Below are 14,315 nucleotides of genomic sequence, written 5' to 3'. Positions count from 1 at the left end.
CTGACAGTCATTTTATGGATTGTGAAAGTTCTTACCGTTTGTTTTTAGATCATGTAGGTCTTTTACAAATTGTCCCTAACTAGAATATTTATTGGCAGCTAATCTGACTTCTTGGCTAAGCGACACCAGACATTGTTTGGTCCCTAAACTGCTTGATTCTTCCTTGATCTTTAGTTTCCCTCTGAACGACAGAAGAAACCTCACTACCTATTTTTCAGTGCCTGAAAGCACAAAATGTTTTGTGAATTTTGTTTTTCTTTTGCTTTGGTAGGGCCTTCCAGCCCAATTTTCCTCCAAGCTAGTACCTAAAATAATAGTAGAATTGACTAGAGACTTTTGCCTGTTATGAGTGCTGGAAGGTGAGAAATATTCCAAAAGAATTGCAAATTTTGGTTGGTGAGAATGTTCCTTATCTATTCATGAAGTCATGGTGGCCTATTCCATTAGTACCTACTTGAGAAATGTGGCAGGGCTGGGTGACCTTGTAAGTTTGCATCCATACGAAGACCAATAGTAGAAATCACCACCATTGGTTGTACTAAGCTTCCATAGGTGTTAGCCTATACAAGTATAATTGAAGGGGAGAAAGCCTCAGGCTTGAATGGAAGATAGATAGACCATCACATTTTGTTTCTTTATGCTTTAGAAGTTCACCTGGACCCCTACCGAACATGGTGTCCCGTCGCAGACTGTCAGACAGTGTGCCCCGTTGCATCAAGTGAGCCAGGACAGCCTGTGCTGGTGGAGTGCCCTTCTTGCCACCTGAAGTTCTGCTCATGTTGCAAGGATGTCTGGCATGCAGAGGTCTCCTGTAGAGAGAGTCAACCTATCGTCCTGCCAACAGAGCATGGGTAAGAAAAGAGACTTTGTCTTTGGGATTACTCACTAGTTTTCTTAGAAACCCCAAAGATGTTGCATGGAGAAGTTATCTTGAGATGGAATTTAGAGATTAGTTATTTCCTACAGAACTTTCCTGTGAAGTGTCTCCGAATTGGTAAGCTGTTAACAAAGAATAACCAAAAAGCATTTCTAAAGGATTTTAGTTATTTACCACCAGAGAATCTTCCAGATACTGCCGAAGTTAGGGTTTCTATGAGTTTTGATTTCTCTTTAGGTAGAGAGGCACATGGTCTGCTGATTCTCAGTAGGAAGTCATGGCTTGTCCAGAGCAATTTGCTCAGGTGCCATAACCATCTCCTATGGACATACCTCGTTCTTCCTGCTTGCAGAGTGGTGCAGAGATTATTTTCTTACGTGACTAAAGTGTCGGCTTCTGAGGTGTGCCAATCATATCAGAGAGAACACAGCAATAGAAGCAATAGCCCTTCAGTGTAGCACAGTGCTAAATTTATAGGTGCTTGAGAAAAAGAGCTTATCTCTCAATACGTTTATGCTCTGAAAAGATGGTGCCAAGGTTGAGATTTGTTACGATGAGAGGCAATTAAATCTGTTACCTTCCAGTATGGAGGGTTTTATGGCAACAGCAGGGCCCAGAGTGAGAGACCTTTGTGTTTGATCCCTTGCTTTGCTTGAGGCTATGGCTGTTCTGCAGCGGCAAGAACAGAAATACCAGTGTTATAGTCCAGTTGGCTTAATCACCCAGCGCCCTCAGAGTGTGTAGAACCATTCTTCAGGAGCAGTAATGCTACCTGGCTGTGAGACTGTGCTTGAATCTCAGACCAAACAAATCAAGAGGAAAAAAAGCTCTAATACACGTGGCAGGCACGTGCCCTCTTAGCTAGTGCTTTGTACGTTCCCCCTGCCATGGCAGTAAGGTCTTCAGGTATCACAGGACAACGTAAAGATCCCACAGGAGAGAGGATTGAGTTCTAACATTAATACTTGGTATCTGTGTGATGTCCTGCAAGTCACTCAGCCTCTATGAGTCTGTTTCTCTATTTGAAAAAAAGGGAGGATTAGAATAGTAACTGTCCCACTGCTATATAAGGTTATTGTGAGTACCAAATACCATTGTAGATTTGACAATACTTTGCGAGCCTGATGTCTGTGTGTGCTGAGTGGTGGTTTTGATGAACTAAAGTGCGACCCAGTGCTATGGCTCACCAGGCCCTCCTTTTCACCCCAATTTGTTCGCCTATTTTCTGTTCTCCTTTAGGCTGTGAGACTGTGCTGGCCTATTCATCTGTTTGCAACAGGTCTTTTCAATGAAATTGGGCATTTGTATTATAGAATTGATTATTGACTCCCCCAGCCTCCTCTATTTGTTGACTGTCACTCGTTGCTTGAAGGGGATACATTCTGAGAAATATGTCGTTAGGCAATTTAGTCATTGTGTGAACATCATAGAGTGTACTTACACAAACCTAGATGGTGTAGCATACTATACACCTAGGCTATATGGTACTAATCTTATGGGACCACTGTCACACACGCAGTCCGTCATTGACCGAAATGTCATTATATGGTGCATGACTGTATTTGGACAGGTCATTAGATCATCTATGCCCCTTAGGTCCTGAGCTAGTTTTTATGCTGTACAACAGACTTCTTGTACTTTTTATTCAGGCAGTGTGTGCTCAGGGAATAAAATAATAATTTGGCAAAACAATGAGTTAAATCAGCTGTGGAAAATACAATTATATTATTCACGCAAAGCCAATGATAAATAAATTAGGGTTCTTTTTTATTTTGAGTTATCTGAACCACTAATAATCTGTATCTCTTCTATTTTTACCTCCACCCTTTTCCTCAGAAGTGAATTAAGCAGCAATAACGAAGAGTTCACTACCCACCCATCAGGGGAGCTGGGAATTCAGTTGACCATAAAGTTGAGTCCAGAAGGGCATTCTTTAACTATTTAATTAATTAGAGTCAGCCCGCTCTTCCCACAGCTCTGGTTAGTGTACACCCTTGTGGTCCTAGCTTTTTAAAAAGTCAGGCAGCGTTCTCAATCCCCACCCTATAATTTTCATCCGTTTTGTTTCTAGGGCCCTCTTCGGGACAGATGCAGAAGCCCCCATTAAGCAATGCCCGGTTTGCCGAGTTTATATTGAACGCAACGAAGGCTGCGCTCAGATGATGTGCAAGAACTGCAAGCACACATTCTGCTGGTACTGTCTCCAGAACCTGGACGTAAGTTCCCCTTGGAAGAGTCTTCTCTGATGGTCTTTCTCCATATCGGATCTGTGCAGAAGCCAGTATCCTACAGGCTTTCCTTTTAAAACATTGAGGCTATTTTTGTCCTGCAAAAGAAATTTGTTTCTCTTAATGAGACTTTCTGAGCCTGCTGTTTTAGATATCTATAAAACCTCTCCCTGATTACCTTAGATGTGTCACCTTAGTTGTAAAGACAAACTTTTGTTTTAGGACATTTCCTGCTTTTTGGTCATTCCCTCATTCTAGTATGTAAAGGGCTATTAGTGTGTTAGTTTTACATTGCTATTATAACAATTTACCACAAACTTGTGGCTTAAAACAGCACAAATTTATTACCTTTGGTTCTGTACGTAAGAAGTCTGACATGACATGGGTCTCACTGGATTAATATCAAGGTGTCCTCAGGGCTGCATTCTTTCTGGAGCCTCTGGGGGAGAATCCATTTCTTTGCCTTTTCCAGCTCCTAGAGGCTTCCTACATTCCTTGGCTTGTGGCCTCTTTCTCCATCTTCAAAGGCAGCAACATCGCATCTCTCTCACTCTTCTTCCATAGTCATAGCTTCCAGAGTCATTCCCTCTGACATGACAGCCAGGAAGCTTCTCTGCCTTTAAGGACCCATGTGATTTGATCAGGCCCAACGGATAATACAAGATACTCTTCCCCATCTCAGGGTTTTGATTTAATCACATTTGCAAAATCCTTTTTGCCATGTAAGGTAACATATTCACAAGTTTTGGAGGATAGGCCATGGGCATCTTTACAGGACCAATTATTCTGCCTACCACAATTAAGTTGTTTTCCTTTTTTTAAATTTAAGAAAAAAGCCGTTCAAGGCAATGGTGACTCTTAAATAACCATCTCGTTGTTTGGCCTGACAGCGGTATTGCTACTGTATTGTCAAGCTCCCCTTCCCAGATAAAGGGGTGTAGTCTGATTATTCTTTTTCCTCACCCTTCAGGAAGCATGTCTTCTCAAGTTCAGGTGCAGTTTCATTCAGTCCTGTGCTAAGGCTAGTGGTAACCTCAGAGTTAAAAGGTAGTGTGAAGGATTGGTGAGAAATCTATGGTTTTCAATTCTAATGTTTTAAAGTTTGGGGTAGCATAAGTTATTTGTAGATATTCCCTATTTTGGCAATTTGGACCTTTAAAATATGTCCATATCAGTGTAAATCCTCAGTCATGGTTGAATGACCACTCTCTTCTCAGCTTTTCATTTTAGTTGCTTAGTTTGCCTCAATTCGATAAATAATTTGTGTCGTGCTTTGGTATCATACACCCTCAGCGAGTGAGCGTGTGGTTAATATGGGATGCATCCTGGCCACCACATGCCTGACTTTTACCTGAAAATGAGTTAAGCTGTTTAAGATGATATCCAGGAGCAAGAAGCTTAATCAGCTTGATGTCAGTGTTTCAAGAAGAGGCATAAACTGAGGAGAAGAAAATTGACATTTTAGGCCCCAGAAGCTCAGCAACGCAGGTTGAAAGAAATGTTTTCATTCTTTAAAAAAAATTTGTTTATCATAACCCCTTGAATTACAATTATGTTTGATATTTGAGACCTCTCATCGTTCCAAATGAGTGGTATTCTGGATGAGGATATGACTGATTGTACACCCCTCATGCTTTACAAATGAAAGAAATCTTTTTTGTTTTCCTTCAGGTTTAATCAGAATATTAATTGGGTTCGTATCCACAATGAGGCCGAGCCCATGAGGTTCTCTTTAGGAGGCAAGAGTGAAGGGAGTAAATATGTGCACCAGATCGCTCCATCCCTTGGCTGAAATATGTTTGGGGTATGGTGTTGCAAGGAACACATTGTTCTGTCACTTGTGCTGCTCTGGTCTCGAGATGAAATGGAGCAGATGTTAAATGTCTACATCTTTTTCTGGTCATTGTTTTTTGAGATCTCATTTTCTCGGTTTTTACCCGGGGGTATTGGCCTGTTGGTAATGATGTTTTTCTGTAGACGAGTGTTCGATGTCAGATGGAGGTGTTGATCTTTGTTTATAGGAAAGTTTTAGAGCATGGGCCTAGGAGAAGAGCGACTGTCCAAAAGCCCAGCCTGAGACAGACACCACAGTGATTTTGAGTTTGGCTGTGGCACTGAGTTTGTTCCTGCCTTGGTCCTCATCCCTGCTGTTTAGAGGATGAGGTATTTTCAGTCTTCTGCTTTGGGAACCTCAGAGACTTGTCCCTCAGTTATCTCTTCTCTCTCCTGTGACTTCAACTTCCGCTCTTTACTCTCCACTCTAGCATATCCACACATTCAAGTGTCCCATTTAAAAATGAGTAACACTTTTCTCAAGCCTCGGTCTTTCGCCTTCTACCATTCTATTTCTCTCCTTCATTTTGGCGCCACGCATCTCAAAAAAGCATAATCACATCTAGTTGTTGACACTTACTTACCTCCAATCATTGTAATATACTCAGATTGCCACCTAGTCACACCCTTCCAAGGCTTTGAGTGATTTCTTTTGGATAAAATCCAATGGATCCTTCAATCCTCATCTTACCTAAATTCTCTGCTGCCTTTGAATCTTGACCACCTCTGTTTCAGTGATACCATCTCTTCTGGTTTCTATTCTGTTTCTGGCCACTTCTCAGTTTCCTTTCCAGGCTCTCCCTTGACCCATTTTTAAACGTTTGTTTTCAACAGCCTCTTTGCTTCTCAGTCTATACTCTCTCCCTGGGTAATCTCATCTACTTCTGTGATTTCTTCCACCTCATGTACACTTATTCCCGAGTCTTTTTTCCAAAATCCAGAAGTTTTTTGAACAGTACTGCTTGAATGTCTCAAATCTCTTTCAAGTTCAACATATCTAAACTGTGGTCATCATCTTCCCAACCAACTCCATCTCTATGTTGTCACTTCTCTCAACAAAGCCACTGCCTCCTACCCAGTGGCTTTCCCCTCCTCTGTGATTTCTTCTCCCTCCTTCCCATCTAGTAAGTTACCTTCTTAATATCTCATGACTGTGTTTTCCTCTTCTCCATCTCAGCCACTGGCATTTTGTCTCACTTGCTTTACTGCAATAGCCTTTTAGCTGCCTGGCTCATGGTCCTCTCATTCCGTATTGCACTGTTTGTTAGAGCTACCTTTTGAAAATAGTTGGTCAGGTCATTAATCTTTTTTAGACTCAATCAAGAGCCTTGTTGATTATGATCTGTTTTCACTTGATGATTTATAAAACTACTGATTAAGATTACAGGCTTGGAATTCCATAGGCCGTCATTAATATCACCAGAAAGAGCCTTTGCTTCCACTAAGGTGATCTGATGTCATTAGTGTCCATCTTTCAGTTCAAAATTGCATGTTTACTGAAACCTCTCTCTGTTTTTCAGAATGACATTTTCCTCAGACATTATGACAAAGGGCCATGTAGGAATAAGCTCGGCCACTCAAGAGCCTCAGTGATGTGGAATCGAACACAGGTACCCTGACCCCAAAAGGAGCATGAAATAAACCAGACTTATGATGGCTTAAAAAGCCCACCACTCATCCTCCCCTCTCTATTCCCTACCTACCCATCCCAGCCTGGGAGGTTCTGGGGAGTTCTGGGGCAGGGCTAGGGAAAGTAATGGAGCAACTGCCAGAAGTTAATTCATGAGCGCAATCCCCTTGGGGATAAGTAGGGGGGCAGGGCACCAGAGGAGCCAAGTAATTAACAGTGACCTGCAGAATGAAGGCAGATGTTCTTTCCTCCTGAAAAAATGCTAGAATGACTTTCCTAAAGCCCTTTAAGGCATATTTGCTGTGAAAGGCAAGGCTCTAAAATCCTTTGAGCCCCTGCTGGGGCTTAGATCTGTCTGTACATACCATTGTGTGTTTATGTGGAAGGTTCAAAGGGAGTCTGGTTTATTTTTAATAGTGTTTCATATTTATTAAAGGCCATGCTCCTTTTGAGGGAGTCAGTGTTAATAGCCTAGTAATCATTATTAACATACCTATGAGACTGTTGAGGAAACTCAGGTAGAGAGAGAGCCAACACCAACAATTCACGATTATTCTGAGCTTGCACCAGAACCTGATTTAGCATTTGGGTTGTTCTTCTCATCTTTGATTTAGTGCTTGGTATCTCCCTGGTTTATATCCAGTTTAGAGCATTGCTGGGCACTGACTAAAGGGGCCCATAATTATAACTGTTTTTTGTGTGTGAGATGGCCTCTTGGTCAGTTCTGCTATAAGAAATTACCATAGTCTGGGTGGCTTAAACAACAGGAATTTATTTCTCACAGTTCTGGAGATTGGATATCTGAAATCAGGGTGCCAATATGGTTGGGTTCTGGTGAGGACTCTCTTCATTTACAGATGAAGCTCTTCTCACTGTATCCTCACATGGCAGAAAGCAGAGAGAGAAGAAGCAAGCTTTCTGGTGTGTCTTCTTATAAGGACAGTAATCCCATCATTTGGTCTCCACCCTTGTGTCCTAATTACCTCCCAAAGGCCCCCATTTCTAAACATCATTATATAGGGTATTAGAGTTTCAACATATGAATTTTGGGGAGACAGAAACATCCAGTCTATAGCTGATGGTATAGTCTACATAGAGGAAGATTTAACTGCTAAAATAGGTTTTTCTTCTACATTTCCAGGTGGTCGGGATTCTTGTGGGATTGGGCATCATTGCCTTGGTGACTTCACCCTTGCTGCTCCTGGCTTCCCCGTGTATAATCTGCTGTGTCTGTAAGTCCTGTCGGGGCAAGAAGAAAAAGCATGACCCATCCACAACCTAAAGATTTCTGTTCATGTCATGTGCCACAGATGTCTGGGTTATACGAGACAGCACAGTGATAAAACCCCACTTAGTGAACTCACCTCCTTCTCCTTGCCAAACTTTGGAAGTGCCTCTGTGTCCAGACCTTGAACTTGTCTGCCTGCCTTCAGTATCAGAAAAGGCCAAGCACTAGTGTGTATGTTCCTGTGTAAAGAGAACCGGGTTCTACAGTCCAGGCTGTGTCTCTGGAGCATGTTGAAGCTTTGGAGGTGCTGAGGAGGAACTAACACGTCAACATTTTATCATCTGAAGGATCGCACTGGACTGTTCAACTCCGAGCCAAATTCAAGGAGCCTGAGTGAATATTCAGTATAATAAATGTGTTGCCATGGTTGGCAACATACATTACAACTGAGAAGCCAGTATATCCTGTGTTGACCACCATGAGAAACATGGGGGAAAGCTCCCACGTAGGAGAGGAAGGGATAAGACTGTCTAAGGGAGAATTCTCATGAGAGCTATAAAGCAGGCTGCTTATCTTAGGAGTCAATATGGTGGCTCTGCCTCTGCCAGCTACCGGGTGTGCTTTCCCAGCATTCCCACAGTGACTTGGCAGAAACACAATGGTTTTCTCCTCGTGTGATCTCAGCTTCAAGCAGGAGAAAACTGCTGTGCGGAGGGAGTTGTCCCTTCCCAGTAAAAGGGTTGCAGCATGTAAAACAATATGGTCTGATTTAGTCTCTCTCCCTTGGCAAATGTAACATTTTTAAGGTGATAAACTCTTCTCTTAAAGCCAGTAGCTGCGGTCTACAAGATTGTTTTATAAGAAGTCTGGGTAGAGTGGCAAGGTTCAAAACTTCGTCATAGATAACAGAGACCTTTCTTGAGCTCTGTGTTCATACACCCAACAGATCTAGAATTGGACCTAAAAGTACACACCAAAAGTGAACACGAAAGTCCATATGTACATCTAAAATCTGTGTACTTGCTGCCTATCTAGAATTTCTATCCATTGGACAGGCATGGATATACCCAGTAGTACACACAAAATAAAGGTTTACGTAAAAGCCATTCTATCTTTCCCTCTATCACTAATATGGTTTAATATAAATCACCCTAAAGATTTTTTGCGTATTATATATGTAAATTTTGGTTGCAAGTTCATAACTTACCCAAAAGTATAGATTCATAAACATAACTCTTTTAAAACAATACTTAGAACGATATCATGCTGTCTCAGTTTGTAAAAACACTAATTGATAATCAAGTTTACGTATTTTCAAACAATTCAGAGCAGCTCTCAGCAAAGTTTTGTATTGCTCTTTCAGCATCTGTTAGGGCAATCTGAATACTTTCCGTATGAACGAGGCACTGATAAAACAACAACAAAAAATATGTAAGAAGTAAAATGTAAATGCTTTATGTATCATAAACAGTTTGGATTTGTATCACCTCATTGTGACTTACTTTTCCCATCACACCTTTAGTTAGATTTTGAATAAATGAGTTTTGAAAAGACAGTAACTTTTTCTCCAGTGACAGGATTCCATAATTGCTATTAACAGTGTATCCTGGTGCTTCATGAGAACATAAAACTGTTGATAGAGAGCTCTCCTTGAAGTCAGGGACATCCCGTCAGGAACTATCAGGACCTATACTTTCTGAGGTAACTGGGTAACTAGATTATTAAATTGCTGCTATTCCGGACCTATTATTAAAGAATGATGCTTTTCCTATGTAATGGAATGTATCCTAAATGGGGATGTGTATATTTAAGGAACTTTAATTCACACGTACATATTGATATCTGATACATGTATAGTACAGCTGTTGGTTGTGTACATTTTTATTTCCAGTTTGTACAGAACATAGATGAGAACTCTGGGAAAACTTTTGAATGGCAACCAACCAAAAACATTTTTAATCATTTATTAGAAATTTCTCAATGTTAAATGTCTTTATTTTCCTTCAAAGCTCTAAACACTTCAGAAAAAAAAAATCAGTACCCTCTTCTATCAATGTATTTCATATTAGGATGAATACAAATGTACATGTATTTGAAGAATTTGCTTTGTCTTACACTGCCTCCTTATAGTAAAGGGCATTTATAACTGCTCAGGGGATCACAGGAACTCAACCGAAATTGAATTTTTGTCTCAAGAATGTCAGTAGTGGCAGTGTACGCCTCCACTAGTAAACTTTCTGAGCTTGGTTTCACAAAGAATCTTTAAACAGGGACTGATTTCAAGAAACCTAAAATGCTGTGTTTTCAGAGGCAGAGCTCCTGAATGTGGAGTAAAGATGGAAGGAAACATCTCTGCTATTTCCTTGGCGAAACGGAAGGAACTTATCTTCTCACAGAGATATTGTAACAGAATTAGCTACTTTTTCATGGGGGATAGGGGAGTGAGGGTTGTTTGTCAAGTAGACTTTAAATAACTTAAATAATTTAAGTTTTTAAATGTTGCAAAGTGCCTGAAAAATGTTGACTTTTTCCTTAAATAGCTAAATGAATTGGCCTGTGTGAGGTGGTCGGAATCAACAGGTTGGCAGATTAAACCCAGATCTCTCTCTGGTACATCAAAGGGCGAGATTCAAGCGCATCTAGAGATTTTGTTTATAAAGGAGAGAGCTGACCACTTTGATAACAGAAACTGATGTTTGCATTTTGGATAATTGGTGAGCAAAAGAGTTTAATCTGTCTCCTTCCTCTGTTTGTCAGCTTTAACCTTTCCTAGTGATTCTCTTTCCTTACTAGGAAGAAATATGGGTCTACATAATAATGTTTGGATGGGTGGCAGAAATCTTTTTATGTTTAGAGTGGTTTAGTGTGCTTGAAATATAAATCAAAAATCCTTCACCAAACTGGAATCTAGATGTAATAACCCCCCATCCAGAAACGTCATTGGATGTAATGGCACAGCCTCTAGCCGCTGCAGGAGTTTTTCTCCCGTTGTTAGGTAGGGAGGTGAGAAGGAAAGCCATATGGAAGCAAATTTTAGAATCTTAGGCATCCTATTTGTTCATGCCATGGATATTTGCTCCAGACTTGAAATCTCCATTTTGAGAGAGGCCTTTGGAAAATGAGTAATTCACAGTGTGAATTTTCTTGTAGCCTGCATCAAAAAATCTTATCTATCCAGGTTTGAAAATCTACATGTTCATTTGAACGTAAATGACTGTTGCTTGGAACCCCAAATTGTCTCCTAAACATTATTCAGAATCTAAATGTGTGTTACTCTAGCCTTCCCTACACAGTGTTTCTAAAAGACTTTCTGTTCATGAATGGATGCCTTTGTGTATATAGAATCATGTACATATGTGTAACTTTAAAGACAATTTCAGAATGCCTTAGATGAATGACATTTTATCAAGCTGTCACAATTGATATCTATAGGCTATTAACATCTCATGTTGAAATCATGATCCAGAAAGTTTTGTTATGTATTTAAGAAATTGCTGTTGTATTATATTTTTGCAGTTATGTGAGAGGAAAATAACAGTTTTAGTCTCTCTAGCCCCAATAAATGTGGAGCAGGAAATCAAGTGTGTTAACTTTTGTTGTGTTGCATGTTTCTAGTCATGTTCAATTTTACCATTCAGGAGCCAAGTCGCTATTAAATCCGAGGTTCAGAATTGACAAAAAATACCCAAGTCTGCAATATCATTTATGGAAATAACTCTTGCTACCTTGTTTCTTAAAAATAAATGGAAGCAAGTGTAATGTCTTCACTTGTTGCAGACTTTCTTGTTGTGCGTGTGATATTCCACACTGCCATTGCACAGGCATTGATCATTATCCAGAGAAATAATCAAGGCCAGCCCAGTGGCGTGGCAGTTAAGTTCATGCACTCCACTTCAGTCGCCCGGTATTCACTGGTTCGGATCCCAGGCACAGACCTACGCACTGCTTGTCAAGCCATGCTGTGGCATGTGTCCCACAGATAAAGTAGAGGAAGATGGGCATAGAGGTTAGCTCAGGGCCAATCTTCCTCAGTAAAAAGAGGAGGATCTGTGGTGGATGTTAGCTCAGGGCTAATCTTCCTCCTAAAAAATGAAAAATAACAATTTAGGTCTTTGACCCTTCTAGTAAAAAATGCTGGCAGGCATCAAAGCCACTAGTTCTGTAAAGTAAGAGTTGGACTCTGTGCTCTCTGAGGTCAGTTCTGACCTTCCACAAGTCTATTAGAGGAATGTGTTTCCTTGTTATGATATTTGAAGAAAGGATTTACATTAGAGTGTTAACTTAAGGTCATTTCCATTTGAATTTGAATACCAATATACTCAAGGCAGGACTCTCCTAAAGTAGAGTGCCAGGAGTTGGCTAACAACTGGAACATCTGTTTCTGCAAAACTGAAAGCTCACATTCCTGTGCTGATGTTGATGTCTTTTTATTGAATGTTACATGCTTTTAATGTGATACCTGAGTATGAAGGTTAATAATTGACTCATAATTCAAATTTCATTTTCTAATTCAGTTTTGAAGAAATCAATAAGATCGTTTAAAAACATTCTGGGGTTATGTGGTTTCTTAATTTGCTTAATCATCTCCTAGAATGTCAACATTATTTCACTTTGGAAATGTACTTATTGTTGGCTGAACTTGAATTTGCATTCCCAAAGAATTATTGAATGAACCATTTTATACAGCAGTGATTTTAATCAATGCCCTAAGCAGCAAACTCATTGCAATGTAAATTATGAACCTAGTGAATTTGGAGGAGAATTATAATTAGGTTTTTCTGTAATTCAATTATTTTCACTTGTTAGATAATCTAGTTTTTCTTTAGACTCCAAAGAAAGTATCCAACTCTACGTTATGAGAAAGAAAGAAATTTCTTCAAATAGTTAATGAAAATTATGTTTTATTTATATATTTTTACATATGCTTTTTAAGGAGTTTTTCAGAACAATCCTATGAGATAAATGGAGCAGACATTAGATCCATTTCATAGAGAAAGCAATGGTTTTGTGTTCATGCCTTGCCAGGGGTCATACTACTGATGAGTGGCAGCCAGAAAAAGAATGCCAGACTCCTTGAAAGTACTTTCATGCTCTTTCATTAGTCAGTAATTCTGAGCTTTCCTTCACTCTCAGTTTTTGTGAGTCCCAAGAAAATGTATTCTTCTCTCAATTCTCTGTATCAGTGGAGGTGTATGTAAGAGAATAATTTATTATTTCAAAAAATCATTGAGAGTTGGTGTGTTAGTGTGTCTGACAACATGCGTAGGGCAGATGGCCACCCCTGAGATCAACCCCAGTCACTCCCTGGGCTTCAGCTAGAGGAAGAGGGCAGGAGACGGAAGATGCTTCATTAGAGAAATAACTAGGTGGTGTGTATCCACCTTGCTAATTTGGGAACTAGAATTATAGCTGGATCTGTATACTTACTCCAGAAACCAGTGTTCGCCTCTTCCCCACAAATACAAAGTACATTCTCACAGCTTCCTTTTAATGTTTACAATCAAGACTCAAAGCAATTAACTTGGATCCAAATCCTTTCCGATTAACATTACTAACTTGTACTCTAATTTGTATTTGTGGCCTTTCATTAAATAAATCAGTTGACTGGCAGTTTTAAAAGCAAGAAATGAGGCTCTAAATAATGAACTTACTGAATGAATTTGTGACGTGTATAAAGAAGTTGTGCTTTGAATTCCATTATCTGCCTTTGTGTTTTCCAATTTTATCAGTGCAATTTTATCAGCTTTCCTTTTTTTGTGTGTTAAAACTAGAATTCAGGCTTTTGAGGAGAAGGTAATTAAGTCTATCATTAGCCATTTTATCTTGTGCTTCCTTAATGATCTGGCATGATTCCGGGGGTATATCTTCTTTTTGGAGGAGTGGATAAGTGGTTAACATTAATGCTATTGAATACATTCAAATAAAATGAACAAGAAGGTTTTCTTGAGGTGAGTTGTGAGACTTCTGATTATTGATCAGTCTGGACTTATTTTTTGGTGCCAAGCCAGTTTGTTTAACTAGAAGCAAACAAGTCCAGAAATCCACACCCCGCCTGCATGGTGTGTCCCAAATTCCAGCCTGGCCTTGGGACTTTGGCACCATAAGGATATGTGATTGGAGTGTTGGGAGATAGCTGGCAAATCTGGTGTCACCCTGGGCACAGAAAAAGCTTGCAGTGTCCTCTCCAGGTGCTGTGGGGTCGGGGGACACACACCCAGCTCTGCAGTAAGATGGCTTCAGTTCCAGGCCTGGCTTTGCTCTTGACTGGTGGTGTGGTCCGGGGCCAGCCATTTATCATGCAGTGTCATTTTGTCTGTCTTAGCTCAGGCCTGGGAGGATCGGATGAGATGGAGAATGTTGAAGAGCTTCTAAGTTTTATTGGTTAGGAGGTGAGAGCAGAGGGAGCCATTGTACTGTGCTGCAGCTGTAAGTAGGGGTGACCAGTTCAGCCAGACTCTGTTCCCAAAGGAGAAGAGGGCACTAAGAGATTGGGTCCCACAGTACCTTTCAAGCTTGTGA

At 40.3% G+C, this 14,315-nt stretch overlaps 1 protein-coding gene across 17 annotated transcripts in view; it reads left to right on the top strand.

The window, feature by feature from the left end:
* RNF144B (ring finger protein 144B) overlaps positions 1-14,315 on the top strand; it is a 306,085-nt gene that overhangs the window by 156,455 nt on the left and 135,315 nt on the right. For 12 of the 17 annotated variants that reach the window (XM_070515596.1, XM_070515588.1, XM_070515584.1 and 9 more), the window contains 4 exons: positions 647-851; positions 2,949-3,093; positions 6,459-6,548; positions 7,710-7,800. In XM_070515596.1, coding sequence (XP_070371697.1) covers positions 647-851; positions 2,949-3,093; positions 6,459-6,548; positions 7,710-7,800 — 531 coding nt within the window. Of the gene's footprint in view, positions 1-646; positions 852-2,948; positions 3,094-6,458; positions 6,549-7,709; positions 11,564-14,315 lie in introns of those variants that run through there. The other 5 variants (XM_044773173.2, XM_044773175.2, XM_070515590.1 and 2 more) reach the window with 1 other exon arrangement.

The sequence above is a fragment of the Equus asinus genome, chromosome 8 (genome assembly GCF_041296235.1).
Source record: "Equus asinus isolate D_3611 breed Donkey chromosome 8, EquAss-T2T_v2, whole genome shotgun sequence".
In the NCBI taxonomy this organism is placed as follows: Eukaryota; Metazoa; Chordata; class Mammalia; order Perissodactyla; family Equidae; genus Equus; species Equus asinus.
Note: the sequence above shows the minus strand (reverse complement) of the source record. Positions and strands in the feature narration are given on the sequence as shown.